General features: G+C 41.1%; 2 protein-coding genes across 8 annotated transcripts in view; both read left to right on the top strand.

Moving 5' to 3' along the window:
• Window positions 1-802: 802 nt before the first annotated feature.
• Window positions 803-16,613, top strand: LOC146569414 (tyrosine-protein phosphatase non-receptor type 5-like). Of its 6 annotated transcripts, none has more exons than XM_085281700.1 (16): window positions 803-1,708; window positions 5,344-5,452; window positions 5,695-5,725; window positions 6,007-6,060; window positions 6,752-7,025; window positions 7,580-7,702; window positions 7,837-7,929; window positions 8,182-8,438; window positions 8,572-8,764; window positions 9,199-9,283; window positions 9,574-9,653; window positions 9,739-9,876; window positions 9,959-10,069; window positions 11,778-11,938; window positions 12,160-12,273; window positions 12,860-16,613. In XM_085281700.1, the coding sequence occupies exons 4-16, from the start codon at window positions 6,029-6,031 to the stop codon at window positions 12,951-12,953; spliced, it is 1,755 nt and encodes a 584-aa protein (XP_085137826.1). In that variant the 5' UTR covers window positions 803-1,708; window positions 5,344-5,452; window positions 5,695-5,725; window positions 6,007-6,028; the 3' UTR covers window positions 12,954-16,613. The 6 variants fall into 6 exon arrangements, with proteins under 6 accessions (XP_085137826.1, XP_085137825.1, XP_085137827.1 ...); XM_085281702.1 differs by lacking the exon at window positions 803-1,708 and adding an exon at window positions 1,929-3,137; XM_085281699.1 differs by lacking the exon at window positions 5,695-5,725 and having other exon boundaries at window positions 6,010-6,060.
• Window positions 16,614-18,102: 1,489 nt separating this feature from the next.
• dusp8a (dual specificity phosphatase 8a) overlaps window positions 18,103-18,912 on the top strand; it is a 39,283-nt gene continuing 38,473 nt past the window's right edge. The window contains exon 1 of one of the 2 annotated variants that reach the window (XM_085281695.1): window positions 18,103-18,429. The gene's annotated coding sequence lies outside the window, so the exon portion shown is untranslated. Of the gene's footprint in view, window positions 18,430-18,551; window positions 18,672-18,912 lie in introns of those variants that run through there. The other variant, XM_085281698.1, reaches the window with a different exon arrangement.

Genomic DNA, 18,912 nt, shown 5'->3' with positions numbered 1-18,912 from the left:
GTCTTGTGTACAGAAGCACATTTTAGCAGAGGGCTCTGGTGTAACATGTTAATTACTCTTTCATGTGTGACAATCTTTATCTTTTTTCCAAATAATATAATATAAACATTGTATGCAGTCTATGTTTGTTTTCCCCGTGATTTGTGTTGGTCATATAGAGGCTGTTTGTGCTGCTGGTGAGTTCAGAGAGCTCATGACAGGGAAAGGCTACCATATGGCAAGACAGGAAGGAGGGTGTGTGTGTGTGTGTGTGTGTGTGTGTGTGTGTGTGTGTGTGTGTGTGTGTGTGTGTGTGTGAGAGAGAGAGAGAGAGAGAGAGAGAGCACATCACATTGAAGAAGGAGGGATGGGAAATGACAAGAGGTTTAAGACGACAGAGAATGATAGAGACCGGAAAAGGAGAATAGACCTGGGCGATGGTGATGATGATGATGGGGTGGGGGGTGGTGACTGAGATGAGTGAGAGATGGTGGGTGGCAGAGCGTACAGCTTGGAAGCAGAGGAGGTGACAGTGGGGGGTGTTCGCTGCTCAGTGATGTGTTATGAGCCGACTTCCCCCACTACACACACAGAGACACACGTCTTTTGTCACTTAAGAAGATGTTGATTTCTTCTTTTATTGTTTCCTGGAGAGTTTTTTTCTTTATTGTCGTTATTATAAACAGATTCAGCAAAGCATTTATCTCCTCGAGCTTCATGATGTCCTCCAGCCTGTCTGTTGCAATAAACCCCAATCACCCTTCAGTAGCAAAGACGATGCAAATCTTCAGAGACAAATTGGTCGCAAATGTATTTTCTCAAAGAAACAGCTCGTGTTTGTTGGTATGTTTCTGGTGTTAGATAAATTTGATGTATTTTCAGCTGCAGATTATCAACTGGTTTTTTTTTTAAGTAAGGTGGCTAAATGACAGATCCAGTGACCCTTTTCATTGTAACACTGAAGAAGCAATGTGGCTCAACAATGCCTGTATTTTATTTATTTATTTATTCATTTATTCAGTTATTTTTTACCTTTTTTGAGCTATAATCAAAGCCTAGAGTCTGTTGGCAGCATGCATTTGCTTCAGGTTTTGGCATTTTTAGTGGGGTTTGCCAACTATAATTAAAATATATGTAATATATCCAGGCTTATCCTTCACCACTAAAACTTAATGGTTTACCTTGTTGAAACCTTCCTTTAGAGGTGAGCCCCCCTGATATAACTGTATTAACAGATTTATGTCCCCACAATAAGATTAATAAACACACTCTCTCTCTCTCTCTCTCTTTTGCTCTAGCTCTCTCCTTAGCTCCCTCCCTCCCTCGCTCTCCCTTATTCTGGCTCTGTTGCCAAGGCTACCGTACAGCCTCTTGCTGCATATACCTAGACGAAGCTGCCGCCTGTGGATCTCTCTCTCTCTCCTTCAGGATACAAACAAAAGAAAACCCATCAGACTTTCATACCTCTGTCTCTCTTTCTCTCACGGACACACAAACACACACACCCCTTACATTTGCAATTTCTTGTTTTCCTAGGCTCACACGCGTCCTCTTACTCTCTGTGTCTCTCACTGTCGGTCTGTCTCCTTCTTACATGCAAACACACTCCTCCATCTCCCAGACAGAGAAGCAGTAAAGGGATTGGCGTGGTTCTTGGTGTTTGGCTCCTGGTGGTTTGGCTCACAGGGAGCAGAGCAGCAGATGGCGATGTGAAGACGGGCTCAGCCAGGTAAGAGGACTTATCCTAACCAGACTTAAGGCTGTGGTTGAGTGACTGTGACCGTTCCAGCCCTCCTCGCCTCTCCGCTGTCTCTCGCTCTTTCCCCCTGCGTGGCTGTATGACACGAGGTGAATACCAATTCCTCAGCAAAGCCCCTACGGTTTACATGGCCGCTGCGCTTTCCTGTGCTGTAAAAAGGTAGGAGATGTGTGATGTAGGAGGTGTATATGTGCGTGTTTATTCTTAGATCATTGAAACTGATCATTTGCCAACAGGTTGGTCCGTCGATGGCGCTTTTAACTGTGTATTTTCCTTCTCGTTTATCACTCAAAGCTTGATTTCCTCTGTGTTGTATCATGTCTATGTGACAATGTGGGAGTTACCAGAGAGAGATGCAACAGTCCACCTCCCCGAGTGATTCATTACTAATCCATCCAGCTCTGCACTGTGTGGTCGCTCTAGCTCACCGTAGCCATGTACGTGATATGAATGGTGTTTTGTCTTAGTATGAATGACTGCCAGAGAATGCCATTCCTGCACTGGTGTTTTGATGCAGTGCAATCATGTAACACAATCTTTTGTCACCAAGAATCCAGATTTATCTCCAGCAGCCTGTAAATCAATTTGCTATGCAGCACATTTTAATTATTCATACAGTACAGCTTTGGCTGAATTGTAAGTTTATATGTGCCTTAATGAGATTTCTCTCCAAAAATACCCATGGAGCAGCTACGAGCGATCGTGGGAGTGTATGTAAACAATAGAGCTGATTGATTATCTGTCTTTGTGATATACAAGAAAAGGCTGCAGGTTTGCTGGGCATTTCATTTTAAGGTCATTGCTGGCTTATGTGTGTATTAATATCAAGATTTTCTGTGTGTGTATGGGAGATAAAGGTTGATGAGGCTGGTCTTGGCCCTCGTGACTTTATCTCATGTTTCCATCTCATCATCACTTTCAGTAAGAGCTTCCTCTTACCTCGTCTCTCTGCCATATGAGCACTTCAGCAACACACTTGATACTCGCCCTTTATTCACTTTGATTCTCCTGGAAACAGGTTGTTTTTTAAATAACAGACTAAAGAAGCAGATTTGGACTTATTGTTTTTCCACACAGAGACGCTGGGAGCATCAGAAATATCCATTAAAGCGCACGCCAGCTGTCACCACTTTAATTCCCCCTGTTCCCGACAGTAGGAAAAAGCTATACACAGCTGGCAGCCCCCTTCTCATTTCTGGTCCTCGAGCCCTTCTGGGACAGAGGCAATAGGCATTTTGTACGGCCCACTTTTAGACTCCATTGGATGGTGGGTTCTTGAATGGATGCAGATCAATGGAAACAGTATGCGCATACTCTATTTGAAGACTGAGGGGGTGGTGTTTGTAAGACCCAAGGACAGTACACCTTCAATGAGGAATGAGGCTCAATCCGTCATCAGGTTTGACCTATTTGCTTTAAATTCACTCGGCCTGAGCTCAATCCTCAGCTAAATGATTCTGATCTTTTTGGATTTGTAATAAAATCTTTAATTTTCATTGTAAGCTCCTGAACTATCTGTGTTAATATATTCTATAGAAGCATCAGTTGAAACAAAGCTTTCTTTTCGAGAAATTTGCAAACATACCAGATATGACTGTGAAATGCAGATAAAATCATGCACAAAACAGCTGGAATGGGAACAGTAAATTGCTCTGGGTTGATGTTTTTGTTTGTGTTAAATGATTATAGTGTAAATGAAAAGCTTATCATAAACTTTCTGATTTTTTTTATTCTATTATGAATAAATTCTATCTTCAGAACTGTAATTAAATATACCTTTACATGTACATGCAACATGTTTGGAAACAGAATGCAATATAATATAGCTGACCAGATATATATTATTTATTCATCAGTTTAACTGAATCCGGAGTTGCAGCGAGTATTTTAATTCTCATCTGCAGACTACGCAAACAGCAATATTTAAATTCATGTCTTTTTCTGCAACGTTAGAAACATTAAAAAGGGAAGGAACAGAAATTGTACAATAATCTGGAAGTAATGAGAAACTTCTGATGTATTTAGCGTGTACAATTCACTAATGTTGGAGTAATGAGTAATGAATGAGTAGGAGAAGAGGACTCGTGACCTCAGGATTTCTGAGATCCCAGCGACTGCTTGGGTTAAATATATCAGACAGTTTGCCAAACAAGCGCTGAGACAAAGCAAGTAGCAGAAAAACAGAAATATTTACCTCAAAGAATAAAAGCAAAGAGAGGCCGATTTTTTTTTTTTCTTAGGGCAAACGTGAATGTTGTCACTGCTCTCCCAGTGCAGATGTGTGTTTGTGTTTTTCATTTTTCATGCGGGGTATCTGACAAAAGTCTGTGTATATGTGCGCGCACGCACACACACACACGCTACAGTATGCTGGTTGCCACAGTTACCAAAACGCCAACCTCACTGCGTCATTGCTTCAGACAACCTTCACACAAAAAAAAGAGTTGCTCTTCCTTCCATTCATCCCTTCATCCACTCTTCTACCTGTCCACCTATTGTTGAAAAATGGAACACATTGAAGCACTCTTATACAACACAATCCATGCCTGTGTGTGTGTGTGTGTGTGTACTTAACATACGTGTGTACGTTGCATGTATGCACATTGCCATGGCTACAAGCCAGTCTAACTGGCGTCATCACTTCAAAACCACCTTCACAGCAAGCAAAGAGAAAGAAACGGACTCAAAGTGAACACACACACACACACTAAGCTCCTGCTACTGGTGTGGTCTCATATTCCGCTGAGCACACCCCATTCGTTCAACAGGGTCCAGTGGCACATAAGGAGAGAGGGGGAGATGGTAGAGAGGAGAGGAGGGCAGAGAAGGCTCGACTTCATCATGCATACTGATTCGACTGGAGCAATCTGAATGTATTTCTGAGGGTGTCTGCTTAGTCTGGCTTGAATCATCCCTGCCTCTTCGGGATGCAGAGAGAGGCAGGGAAAGAAAGAGTGGGGAAGAAATATTGACAGTTTACTGTGTCACCTTACATCACTATCCTCCCCTCATGAGCGCACAGCTGGGAGTCTACAAGGGTGCTACTCTGATCCATCATTAGAGAAAGCTGAATTATTAACCTTCTCTCAGTGTCTATCAATGTTACCAGTTGGATTTGTCACTCTACTGTCTATCATAGACTTTAAACTAATGGATGTATCCACCGTGTCATCGCTCATTGGTTCGTAAACTGATATTTTGATGCCCAGACTTGCATCTAGGAGGTATAGGGCTCACACCACACAGACTCGGATAAATGGCGCAAACTTCTGCGATTTAATTGTATTAACAATAGTCCGAAAGGTTCACTGCTTAAGTGGTAGTGTTAACATATCATATTATCAAGTGATCGTTTAAAATGGTCACACCGTGAACCACGTATAACCATGCAGGTGACTCATAAAACTGTATTTTTTGCACCAGTTTTGTATTATTTTGTATTATCCCTGGCTATTTGAGGAAGAGACACTTTCTTACTTGTTTGTTTGTTGTTTTTTTCTGCTCCAGAGGTTGGAGAGATTTGCATGTTTAGTACATCTGCAACAGCTTTATCATTTTGCTAACCTTTGAATGTAAGCCCTGAGCTACTGTCTTGTGTCTTTTAGAATTGACTCTGCCTCACAATGGCTGACTGTGACCGGATGCCCGAGGATACAGGTTTTACCTTGATCATGTGATGTGACTCCCCTGCCAGTTCGTTGCCATCTCTCATAGGTCAGTCAGTCATTTGACTTTATTGACCTTTGATGTTAGAAAACACACAACGCATTGTCTTTGTGTTCAGATCGTGGCACGATGTGTTGCTTTTTGAGATCTTTTATCTTGCTGAAGCAGGCTCTTTAAGGGATTTCTTGATTCATCAGATCTGCCAGTAATCAGGCCTGAGTATGTTTAGTGAAACTGAACTTAGCTTTCAAAACAATGTGGTTAATTACAGTTAATTCATGATTAAACAGGAGGGGCAATCACTGTGTTACACAGGACCAGGTAGGCTTGGATAACTTTTCTCCCTTAATCAATGAAATCATCATTTAAAAACTGCATTTTGTATTTACCCTGCTTATATTTGACTCTGATAATAACATTGTTTTGATTATCTGAAACATGTGACAATATCTATCTATCTATCTATCTATCTCTCTCTCTCTCTCTCTCTCTCTCTCTCTCTCTCTCATGTATATATATATATATATATATATATTGAAAGTGCTGAGCGGAAAAGAGCTTTGAATACACTGCTGACTGTGTGTGTGTGACTGTGTTGTCAGTAGATGATAATGCTCAGGACGGATGAGAGGGATGAGAGCCACTCAGTTGCCAAGGTGACGGACAGGGCTGTAAACACGCTACCCCTGACTCATTTCTCCACAATGGAGCCTCTCTCTCTCTCTCTCTCTGTCAAATTCACACACACACGCACACACACACACACACACACACACACACACGATGGAGTCCAATCTAAGGGAGACAAGAGGATCCGGAGATGAGAGCCACTCTGTGCTGCTTAGCTGTACATTTGAATAGACCTGCAGAATAAACGCAACCTTTTTGTCATATACACGCTCATTTAGAACCACACATTAGACACACGCAATGTGACAAACACAGATAGCACATACTTGAAATGAAAATCAGCATGTAGTCCCAGTGTGGCTGAAAATTATGGCCTCGACATTTTATTGTACACAAAAGCAGAAAAATCGCAAATAAGTTGTAAGTACAGAAGAACACCTGCATGTTAACATCTGTATGTTTCAAACACCAGGTACTGTAGGTGTTTCAGAGTCTAGGATCCTATCAAAGATCTCCAAAGTATAAGTAAATGTGTTGCCATTTGTCTACATTTTTAAAGGGTTAAAAACTGGAGTTTGTATTTGATGGGATGATTTTCAGATAATGGCACACATAAAACCGAACACCTAATGATAAACACGTGTAAACTAAATGCATTTAAAATCTGATTTATAACATATGAAAGGCCTTTTAACACAAAGGAACCTCGTTCAACAGGGGCATCATGACCCGTCGGCTGAGTAGCTCCACTCGTTCCCACACCGAGGACTCCATCTTCCTGAGGCCTGATGAGGATCCCGTTTGGCTAGACGAGCCCACAAAGACTGAAAAAATTGGCGACGGAGCCCTTAAAAAAGACGGGCTCCTAGAATGTAAAGATGGAACCGCTGAGGGCCAAAACCCCCAAGAGGAAGTGTTTTTACGCAAGGTGTACACACTGGTGATTGAACTCCACTGCTGGGCAGCACTGTTTATCACTTCCCAAATCTTGGTATGTGTTCCAGGCTCTCTATCATCTGCTTTTAATCAGAGTAAGTTTTTAGGTCGTCTTTGGGTTTCACCTGCAATATCCGCCTTGCAAATGACAAGTCAACACTTAAGCTTGAGGTTTTCTTTCAGCTTGACCTTTAATTTTCCACAGTGGTTTATCTTTTCATATGTATGATTGCATTTTCATATTTGCTTCAAGTGCTTCAGGCTTGGAAAATACTTTTTCTGGGGGTGGCTAGATGAGGCTAAAATTTGACACCTCTTCACCATTAATTCCCTCTTCCTGTTTCCGTCTATTGTTGACTTCATGTTTGATTCATTTAAACAGAAAAAAGGACAGGTGCAACATTACCATAAGTAAATAAAAGAGCCTCGTAAATGCAGCCACGATTACGACACTAGACTCTATGTGGACAATTTACATATTTTTTATGCCTGTGTAATGGTCCATCTTCTTTCCTTTTCGCTTTTCACCTGAGAATGGCTGCAGTCCGATTTCCAGTGCATGAATGACTGGAGTGGTGACAATCTGCCTTCCTTCTTCTCTCCCCCCAGGGGTACTGGATATTTTTTGTGGTGGATGGAAATGGGCCACTCTCTTCCATCTACAAAGCCCTGCAGGTCATTGACTTCTACCTGGGGTTCATCTTACCCTGCCACCCTATTTTTGGAACGGATGTAAGTATCAATCCTAGATGTGGCTGACAGCTTTTAAGTCTGGGTGGAGAATAAACAGCTGTTTAACAGGATGTGAAGCACTCAACTATGTCTGACTAACTCATTCTCTCTCTGTGTTTCCCTTTATTGGCCAGTCAGTGGTGATGAGGGATGTGGTAAACACCACAGAGCACAATTGGATTGTTCATGGCACTGCAGGCATCGGCGTGGCCATCTGTGTAGTCATGGTAAAACACTGGCTGGATCCTTTATTTTAAGCTCTATTTTTATGCAAACATTTCACAATTTTGGTCATTTCAGCATGAATTTAATGCATGATGCATGCTGAATTGGTGTTATTTGCTATAAAGATGGAAAATAATCTTAAAAGGAAACAAGATCGATTGAATCGGTTGTTTCTTAACGTAGCGACCTGTTGTTGTGTGTTTGATTGATTTACTTATTGACTGCTTCTTTTTTGTCTTCTTTTCTATCCTTAGATCATCCACCTGGTGTGCAAGTGGAATTATGGCTCTGGCTTGTGGTCATCAGGAACTGTGTCGAGGGACATTGGTGATCGACGTCAGTCTGTGAGCCGTCAGCCCTCTTTCACCTTGTCAGAGTGGACAGATGCCCAGGAGGATCTGATAGACCTGGACCCGGTGCCCCAGACTCCAGTATTTGATATAGGTGCAGATACCAGGACGGAGGGAGATGCTGCCACCCTTACTGTCACACCAGTGGGGCTTCAGGAGAGGTTAGAAAAGAGCATCCAGCAGGTGGAAATGTTTGCATTTATGTTTGTTTTTCTTCCAGCAGGGAGACTCACACTTTATTCATTCATTTGTAATGCAGATATATGCATTTGTCTGACTGTCTGAATAAAACAGGAGAGGCTCCAATGTTTCCCTGACCTTGGACATGTGCACACCAGGCTGCACAGAGCCCTATGGCTACGGAGCCCAACTCTCTCCAAGAGACCAGTCGGCCCAGGAGTATCTCCGACAGGGAACGCACGTCCTGACCCCTGCCATGCTACACACAAGGGCCATGGACGACCAGAGCCTGCAGGCTGAGTTTTATGTGAGTGCAGCAACAGTAGCTCAGCCACCTACGTTCTCGAGATTAATATGAAATGAACAGAGACTCGCCGGAAAAGACGTACACGCACACACAGATGCAGCCACACACACCGATCGGTGCTCTGCACACGCCCGTAAGCTTTTCTACTTTCTGTTAGTGGGCGGAAGATGGAGGGATGCAAGCATTTTTTTTCTTTTTGCATACAAAAACCCACAGAAAATTCTTGTGTCTGTTAGGAAGAAGGATGCGCGTTCACACACACACACACACACACACACACACTAATACAGCAATGGTTGAGTGTGAGAGGCTGTGAATGACTTCACGTGTTTAATATTATTTCCTCACCGTTTGGTTGTTATGTAGAAGGTGACTTTTGGACTTCCCCATTTCTTCACTTTCATTTGCCTTCATTGTTCTGTGTCCATTGGCAGGAAACTCCCATGAACTTTGTGGACCCTAAGGAGTACAATTACCCAGGGCTGGTGAGAAAGAATCGCTACAAAACAATTTTACCCAGTAAGTAGAGCTGTAACACAAGCTAGTGACATCAGTTACTATAAACATAATATTGAGGTAGCAATTTTTAAAACTATTTTTATGCTGATTATCTTAAATAATTTTGCATCCTCTTTCACTTTAATGTTAAAATGTGTTTGCAAGACATCAAATTTCCAGTATTTATGTTCACAATGACACACATAAGGGTGCAACCATTTTGTATCACTGAGCTGTAGGATGAGATACAGAATGAATGAATGTGTAACCAGCTCCCTTTCTCATGATAATGTCACATTGTCCACCTGCAGACACGCACAGCAGAGTGATCTTGAAGTCACAGGATGAAGATGATTTTCTTTTTACCTATATCAACGCTAATTATCTCAAAGTAAGTTCAAATGCACTCTGATGCAGCGATTTGTTATGGCTTTGATATGTAATGGTAGCAAAACAACGAGTGTGTGCATGTGCAGGGTTATGGGGGCGAGGAGCGTGCATACATTGCTACCCAGGGTCCCACTGTGAACACAGTGGGGGATTTATGGAGGATGGTGTGGCAAGAGAGGACCCCAATCATAGTGATGATCACCAACCTGGAGGAGAAGAATGAGGTAACTGTTCAAAGGATTCTTTGATAAATGTTCCTAAATATTAACCAGCTATATTATCTGCTGTGTCTATTGTTTCTTGTAGAAATGTGCTGAGTACTGGCCCGAGGACACTGTGACACACGAAGGCATCGAAATCACTGTGGTCAAGGTGACCCAGGAGGATGACTACAGTCTGAGGGTGTTTACTCTGAAGGTAACCGACAGAGAATGCATTAATATGTGAAATACAAAGGGTGAACCACAACAACACCACTTTAATGTTTTAGCTTCAAGTAATGCCAAAAAGCTGTTTGCCTCTAATGATATGCATACATGAAAATGGAAACAACCTTATACAGAGGTGGATGGGTGGCGGGATGGGGTTACAGTGGTGGATGCTCATGTTAAGCGTGGCCAAAGTTTCATTTAGGTCAACATATGTAAAACTAATCCCGGTGAGCCAAAAGCTCAGGTCTGCTCCAAATAGTCTGCTCGAGACAGATGTCAAATGGAGTGGATATCCCTAATACGGTCTCAGGCACAGGTCTGGCTGTGAGCACATAAGCCCCACCCATCTGCTGTTCACATGTTCTGTTTGTAAGAGGCAGCAAATCAGAAGAAAGTTGACCTAAAGGGATGACAGAATACATACTGAGAGGGATGCACAAAGAAATAAGTGAACGAAACAAAAATATAGAACTAGTTACAAGTTATTTTAATTTTTTTTCTGGTGCTCATACTGTCAAATATACAGTATGAATTAAAACAAAACTAAGGGTTCACAGCCAGGTTCTTAACATGTAATTAGGAACAGAAGTGTGCAAGTTAAACCCTGTCATCTGTATGCTAATGTGCTTAAAGCAGTAAAGGCTTTCATGAGCAGGTAACATCAGAAAGCCTCTGTATCATTGTCCTGAATGATGCCTTGATAAACTTTAGAATTCATTTTCCTCTCTCTTGGCCCAAAGGCGATAAGCCGTGGCAAAGTTGACAATCCTGCACGTGGCTAATTCCAAAGGATTACCCACCTTTACTTTATATGTCATCTGTGTTAGCAGACGTCTTTCCACGTAACACCCTAAAAAATTTTAAAAGTGTGCTTTATGTTATATTCAAAGTGGAAATTTCTCTAAAGATATGTTACATTTTTGTTTTTATTCTTTCAATCTAAGGCACTTAAATTAAATTTCATCCCTTAGGTGCCAATTTAAATTCAGATGTTAGATGTGGATCAGAACTATCTGCATGGCTACAATATCAGCCATAAATCCGTGCGTTTTAATTAGCTACTTTTACCTGCATCTGCTGATACGTATGTGCACGATTAAATGCACTGTTTACATGATGATCCCTCGATTAATGTCACAAAAACACTGCAGAAGATTATTATTTTGTGTTCCAGACTCAACAAAAACATGTTTCTAAAATTATGTGTATCAAACAGTCATATTTTATCCAGTAATTTATCACAACAGATATGGGTGTTGGAAGGTGGTTCGCTCAACGCTCCATTCATGTGTTCATGATGGGTGCTTTATTTTTAATTTGAGGTCATGGTGGCATCGGCACTTAGCAAACAAAACAAGATAATTCAGTAAATGCAGCCTGCATCCGATTGCTAAGCACCAGGGGATCATTATGTAACTGCAATGAGTTAAAAGCTTGTTGATTATTCATCTCCTCGTGTTATGTTGTTTATCTATAGGATTCATAATTATTGGTGGACTGACTTTCAGAAATTTGTTTATGCTCAGTACAGACCAGGACAAATAGTCTGTTTTTGTACAATCTCTTTTTTTAATGTTTGTTCTGCGTTCACTACTAAACCAAGGCAACTGTTTGGTCAAGCATGAAGAGCAACAGGTGTTCTCTGTGTGCTTGGTATAATGACATCTGTGTCACTGTCTGTGTGCATGCACCAGTGCGGGGAAGAGGAGCGCACTCTGCGGCAGTACTGGTACACTTCCTGGCCTGATCAGAAGACCCCAGACAAGGCTCCACCCCTGCTGGAGCTGGTGCAGGAAGTGGAAAGGGCCCGTGAGGAAGCCCTGCCCTCCAGTGGCCCTATAATTGTCCACTGCAGGTACAGGGCTAAAGCAACTTGTTTGTAGTATTGGGAGCATGAAAGATTTCATATTTAGAAGATAAAGCCATCTTTAGTTTTATATTACAGTATCTTGTTTTGCTGGTTTTTGTCACTGCACAAATCAATTCAGTTCCTCGATTTATGGTGCCTTCGCTGAAATTGAAATTTCAGTGAATACAAAAATCCAACACATTACTTCTCCAACTTTTTCTTTACAGTGCTGGAATTGGTCGAACTGGCTGCTTCATTGCCACCTCCATCCTGTGCAAGCAGCTGAGGACTGAGGGTGTAGTTGACATCCTGAGAACCACCTGCCAGCTCCGTCTGGACAGGTGAGATATGCTTAGAGCTCTTATCTGTGCTCGTGCCTATCTTTAGTTCTGGCATAAAAGCTCAGCTGACGTAGTTTGATTTAGTTCCAAAAAGAAGGTCACCAAACCTTCTTCTAAATTATCTGTCCCTCCATCCGTCTTGTGCTTATCCAATTCAGGACCGGGTCGGGGATCTTAAAATTATAGTCCATTAATTACACACTTCAAAAAACCATGCATGGTTCTGTGAGTGTTAAAGGAAATGATTACCTTTACTCACTTTTGAGTCAGAAAACAACAAGCATGGGTGCTACTAGTAATATTATTTATGTGAGGTACAATCCCAGCCGGCCATCAAGCACATTAGAACACCCACAATGAAAGCAGTCATTATTAGTGTTATTGGATACATCTGAGTTTAATAAGTCAAGATGTCATGGCTAATGTATTTCATTCATTGTTTGAAAAAATGTGATAAACATTTTATTTTTTGCTGGAGCTGATAAACAAATGTTGACTTTAAACGAAATTTTTCCATTTAATTTTGTTATAATTACTATGTGAAGTGTTAGATTTAATGGTATCTCTTTGTGTGTGTGTTTTTCAGGGGTGGCATGATACAGACGTGTGAGCAGTACCAGTTTGTGCATCACGTCCTGAGCTTGTATGAGAAGCAGCTTTCTCAAACTGCTGAGGAGTAGATGGAGCCCAACAGCCACACCCAGACCGAGACACACCACTGTACACGTAACCGCCTCAGGTGGTATGCACCACTGTACCTAACATCATCTCAATCTCACCCTTTAACAAGTTCAAACCATGTTATTCTCTTCACTCAAGGCAGGGTCACTCAAACAGAACTGAATCTGTGCTAATTGTGCGTGGTTGAGTAGAACAAATATAGAGGAGGTGTGATTTGAGATAACTCACCTGAAAATAGTAGTAACGCAGTCCCATCGATCCACATGTTCTTGATAAGTTGAAGCAGTCACACCTAAAATAATCCAAGCCAGCACTCTCGCCTTCATTTCATTTGCACTGCTAAGGTTTCCATCACACCACTGCACATTAGTCTCCGTCATCGAGGCCTTGTTTTGCACTTGGTCTAAAACAGCTTCCTCGTGTAATGATTGTACAGTTATCGAAAGGTTAGACTGGAAGTGAAGTATAATCAGATCGCCTGCAGTGGTGTGACTTACCTGTAAGGAAATGAAAGAAAGTATGTGTTGACAATAAGGGCCCTTTACAGTATAAGTGTCAGCATCGTTTAAATCTACAGAGATAATCAAATGCCAGCCTAATATTTAACTATACTGATATAAAAGTTCATATGAAATGTAAAAGTAAATGACGTCTAGCCTTTTCTCTCAATTTCAATGTAAAAAAAAAAAAAAAAATCATTACAGAAGGCCTGTCTCAACTTTTGCTGCATTCAAGAGTCACCTCATCTTCAGGTTGCATGGTGCTAAGTGTTCATTAAAGGCATGTGCAATGTTATGGAACATAGGAATGTATAACGATTAGGTTATTAACTAACTAATTAGTAGTGATGGGATTTCCGGCTCTTTTTAGAGATCCGGCTCTTTCGGTTCGGCTCACTAAAAAGAGCCGGCTCTTTCGGCTCCGAACCGGCTCTTCAGGTTGTTTTGTTGCTTTAATTAATTTATTATTAACAATAATATAAAATTATGCACAAAAGGAATTACTAACATAAAAACAAGTGGTTTTATTTATATATGTTTATATATAAATATATGCGGTGGCCCCTAGAGACAAAACACGTACAAACTCCAAAACACATTTCTAGCATGAACTGAACTTCCAAAGCCGAGCTACTAGATCACTTAAATTACACAATTGAAAGCATGTGTGTATTGTTTGTGTATTTATACACAGGCACTCATATATATATTCAAATAATTTAAAAAAAAGTTCATTTACCTGTTATTACCACACACCAAATCCGGTCGTTGGTACTTGCTGGCTTGTGTAGCCACAAGATAACAAAGGCTCAACACTGCGCCCAGCATCCTGGAGCACTTCTGTTGTCTTTTGTACGTGTTTTGAGTTTTTATGTGCTTCTGAGTTTTTACGTGCTTCGGAGTTTGTACGTGTTTTTACGTGTTTTGGAGTTTTTACGTGTTTTGGAGTTTGTACGTGTTTTTACGTGTTTTGGAGTTTGTACATGCTTCAGAGTTTGTACGTGATTTGAAGTTTATATGTGCTTTGTCTCTAGGGGCCACCGTAAATATACTTTTATTTATTCACTCCACATAAAATGTAATAAATAAATCATATAATACAAAAATCAACTATTCACATTTCAACTTTTAACTATTTAAATTTTCAGCTTTTTCCTTTCACAAATTTAAAGTGAAAAGAACACAAAACACTGCAAACCACAACACAATTAAATATAAATTATAATATGAAAACTAAAAGAACATGCATATTCTCTGTCATATGGACCTGCATGAATAAACTTTCTCAATCCTTTATCATCTGCAACTGAAAATAGTTGTGGATGATTACTATACCTTTCTAATGTTGTTGTCCCTGCCTCTCTTTCTCTCTCTCTGGCTCTGTTCCTGTGCTACTGAGTGTAACTACCGCCCCTCCCCCCTCTGCCCAGCATAAAGCACAAGGCCCGCGTGCAGAGTGAAGCGGAAAAAAAGTGCGAGAGAGAGGCTGAGAGAAAGAAAAAAAAAAAAGAAAACCCACGTGACGGCTCGCGATAAGGAGCCGGCTCGCGTCGTTCACGTCAAAGAGCCGGCTCTAAGAGCCATTTCGTTCGCGAACGACCCATCACTACTAATTAGGATTTCTGTGCAATCTACAGTATTACAGTTTTACCATGCTGCCTGTGCAGTCCTCATGGCCCATGATGTTTACAGTAAACAACTTCTGCATTAAGGCCACATAGACGTTAACTCAGAGGCGTCACAGAGCCAGGGATACTGAGGGGACAGAGGCCAGAAATAGAATCACACCATTAGAAAAATCAATGCAGGAGCTCCGGAGAATCCATTGTGCACAATCGACGTTTCCAGTGACACACACGGGAGGATGTAATGAAGAGGAAAGCAAAAAACAAAAAAAGTTGCATAAACAATACACCATAAACATAAGGATATTCTTGTAAATGTCCAATTTTCTATCATGAAGCTTGTTGCCCTCAGAGTTTCAAGTTCTGCAATGCCTCTGCTTTAAACAGTAGCTTGAACACATCTGTGAAGTAAGAAGCCCATGATTGTTGTATAGACAGGCCAGGCCTAATCTGTATGAAGCACAATAGACCAACAAAGGTTGTCTCTCCGATGTTCAGCTGTAAAAGTTCTTTTTTCTGTATTGTGTTTTGATTGTGTTGAGTTTAATGGATTGCATGTGCTGTATGGGACTCCATAGGTCCACAATCAAAGCGACGTGATTGGTTGTCCTGCTTTTTGTTGTGTAAAAGGGTTTAAGCCTATTATTATTGCTTGCTCTCGGCCAATGCTTTTGATACAGTTTGCTTTTGTGAAACCAACCAGAGATATTTTTAGAACATTTTGATACAATCCTTTCGAGTAGATGCCTTGTGTATATTTCCGTTTACACCATGATGGAATGTAGCTCATACTGTGGATCAAACCATCGGTTTATATTGCAAGATTTAACGGAACAAAATGTGACAACTACCTAAGTTACCTTACAGTACAGAAGATAAATAGATTATGTTCAGTATTATTACTTTAGGTCTTTAGGCTTTGCTTTAATATGCTTTGCTTTCTGTGTACGTTTTTATCGTTTTCTTGGAGAATTTTACCTCAGACTGAGTTTTCACACAGTCCCCACTCTATTCTATCTGTGACTCGAGGCCACTCTCAGTTGACAACACGAGAAATAATCGCTATGTGTAAGGCAGCTAAAACAGTGAAGACAGTTTTCTACAAAAAGTCAAACAACTTCTATCTTGACTATCATGACGCTTCAGATCAGTGGCCCCGGACGTTATCAGAGGATGAACTTACCAGAGTGGGCTCGGACCGCTTTATAAATAAGACATCAGCCGGGAGAATATAACTGCCAAAATGACCTTTTACAGCAGCACCTGGTTGAGACAGACAAGAAAGGCTACAGTGTATTGTCAGGCATGTGACATAATCCTCTGATAATCTCCAGTCTACTTGATTGAAAAGCTTCTATTTTGAGTGTTTGTTGTCCGTGCTTACTTGGACTTCTTCTGAAGATCAAAATGGGGATAACTTAATAGCCAAACAGTCAGACGTACAACCAACCAGCAATCAGTATTCCTCTCCTCTGCTACAGTATCGCTTTAAGTTGTGACTTTTTGCATCCAAATAAAGATAGATTTTCATGAATTTGTGTTGTTGTTTTTTTAGAGTTATTCTGCCCTGATCATCTGATCAGTCTTTTTTCCACCCCCAGTCTTTTTTGGTTTCATGCTGACAGGCTGCAATCGCACACGTTCACCGCTAGGGGTCAGTATATGCGATCAAATGACACACATTGCCAAACCTCCCTGCAGGCAACTGCTCGCTGACAGATTGTTCAAAGCAACAAAACAAAGGCTTTAATCTAACAATAGAGAGCTGATGAATTCAATGAATTCAGTGAATTTACTTGGCGGTGAATTCAAACACCAATCATCCATTCATTGCAGAAACCGGGCTGAGTGAGAATGCGATACTGTAGATCGATCAGTTTTCGTTTCTTGCACATTATTTTTAAAACACTATCTTGAAAAACATAATCAAAATTAAATCAGTGGCATCCAAATGACACTTCAGCGTAGCCTGTATCTTTCACAAAGAGAAACGGGCAGCTCAGTAGTTTGCAAGTGCAATTCAGCTTAAATCGTTTGGTCCATGACGAAGAGCAAATACGAAATAGATTTTGAAATATTAATAATAGTAATAGTCAACCATCCAGGGCTGCTAACACTGGGTGAGCCTGTTTTAGAAAATCTACTTTTACAAAATTTGGCTTTTACTTGTTATGAAGTAACACAGACACGAGTCTGAGCTGCATGCTCATATCGTTTGTCTCGGATTTAGTTTCAATTTTTTGTATTTTTTTTTTTTTAAAGCTCTACATTTTTACCGTAGGCCTAACCTCAGGAAACGAACCGAAAGAAATTCAGAAAAGTAAAATAGAATAAAAACTTACAAATAAAAAAAGATATAGTGGTTCCCTGCAAAACTGTATTAATGCTTAAGAAAATGACTTGCAATTGTTTTGCATTTAAATTCTAAGATCAGACTGCAGTGTAGTCTAAGTGAATACACGTTATTAATCCCAAAACGGGGGAAATGATTATTTCGCAGAAGCCAAAACATATAAGGATAACCTGCAGCAACATAGCGTAAATGAGGCAGAATAGCTGAAACACACCTACAACATAACGAGACAATATTGCTCAATAAGGCATAAATTATTATTATTATTATTATTATTATTATAAAAGAGAAACAGAAACAGAAAGGAGCACATAAAAATAAAACAAAATGAGACATTTAAAAGGTGTTATGTGATTTGTATTTCATAATAATTATTTGAATATAATAAAATAAGGAAATAAATAAAGATTCATATTATCCCTGTTTTTTCTGTGTGTAAGGCAGTTTTAAAAAACACACACACTCAACGTGAGTCCGTCTCCTTTAAAAAAAGAAAAAAAAGCCGGACTGTCCCTTTAATTCGCAGATCAGATCACTGACGTCACCCTAGTCCTAAACCGTCGCCGCTGATTGGTTGGAAGTGACGTCAACCTCACAGTTTCCTTTTTTCCCGTCTCCCTCCTGAACCATGACCTCATCGCTTTAGTTCATGAAAGTGCTAAAGTGCACCTTCCGTACCTAACCACCCCCCTCCTCCTCCTCCTCACACACACACACAATAACAGCTAACAGTTTTAGCCTTCACCTAGCCTAGTAAAGCTAATCTTGCTCTCCACGAGCCAGCTGAACGGCTGAGGAGGCCGTTTGTAGCCTATCACCGCGCGCTTTCATGCCTGGTTTGCTCCTGGCGCTGTCATCCTCTGTCAGCTGAGGTCTTTACTGTACACCCCGCAACACCGCCAAGTAAACACCGGCCAGCCCCCATGAAGACTCCGCCACTGTCCCCTCACACATGGAGGCCAGTTGAATAACACACCGCAGACGCATGGAGCCCGAGGTGAGTGCTTGAGTGTGTTTGTCAATTAGCAAGAAAGGACATTTGTTTGTTTGAATCGGCTGCTCGCTGTCTGTGCTCGTGCCCAGCTCGCTGCTGCTGCGGCGAGCCCGTCAGTTCGCACTCCTCCCCCCCTCTTTAAGTGCGCGCCCGTCTCATAATGGGAATAAACCTCGTCCATGCTCAAGTTATCGATCGTTTTATTGGGATGCAAAAAAATCGCTGTGCCGGTTTCCTATTGTAAGGTAGGTGTATTAGGTTTCTTCCCGAATTTTCTGTTTAATGTTCGCGCTGGTTAAAGTCATCACAGCCTTCCCGATCAATGGAGAGGGCTCATTTTCGCATGCGGACATATCCACGCGTCATAACAAACCCAGGCCAGGTTTCCCACTCAAAACAACCTCTCTGTAAGTGTGGGGTATAACAATAGTTGATGCTGACTATATCCGGCGTTTTTTTTAAAAGCAGTGCCTGCTGTCCTCACTG

This window comes from Mchenga conophoros, linkage group LG7 (assembly GCF_057382185.1).
Source record: "Mchenga conophoros isolate Kocher_MC1m ecotype Shallow Benthic linkage group LG7, M_conophoros_male_GT1.1, whole genome shotgun sequence".
Classification (NCBI taxonomy): Eukaryota; Metazoa; Chordata; class Actinopteri; order Cichliformes; family Cichlidae; genus Mchenga; species Mchenga conophoros.
This window is presented reverse-complemented; position numbering and strand designations above follow the sequence as displayed.

Coding starts and splice junctions, on each gene's coding strand:
- LOC146569414 (XM_085281699.1), top strand. CDS start 6,029: ATGAGAGGGATGAGAGCCACTCAGTTGCCAAG. Junction 7,703..7,836: donor ACCCTATTTTTGGAACGGAT/GTAAGTATCAAT, acceptor TTTATTGGCCAG/TCAGTGGTGATGAGGGATGT. Junction 8,439..8,571: donor CCAGTGGGGCTTCAGGAGAG/GTTAGAAAAGAG, acceptor TGAATAAAACAG/GAGAGGCTCCAATGTTTCCC.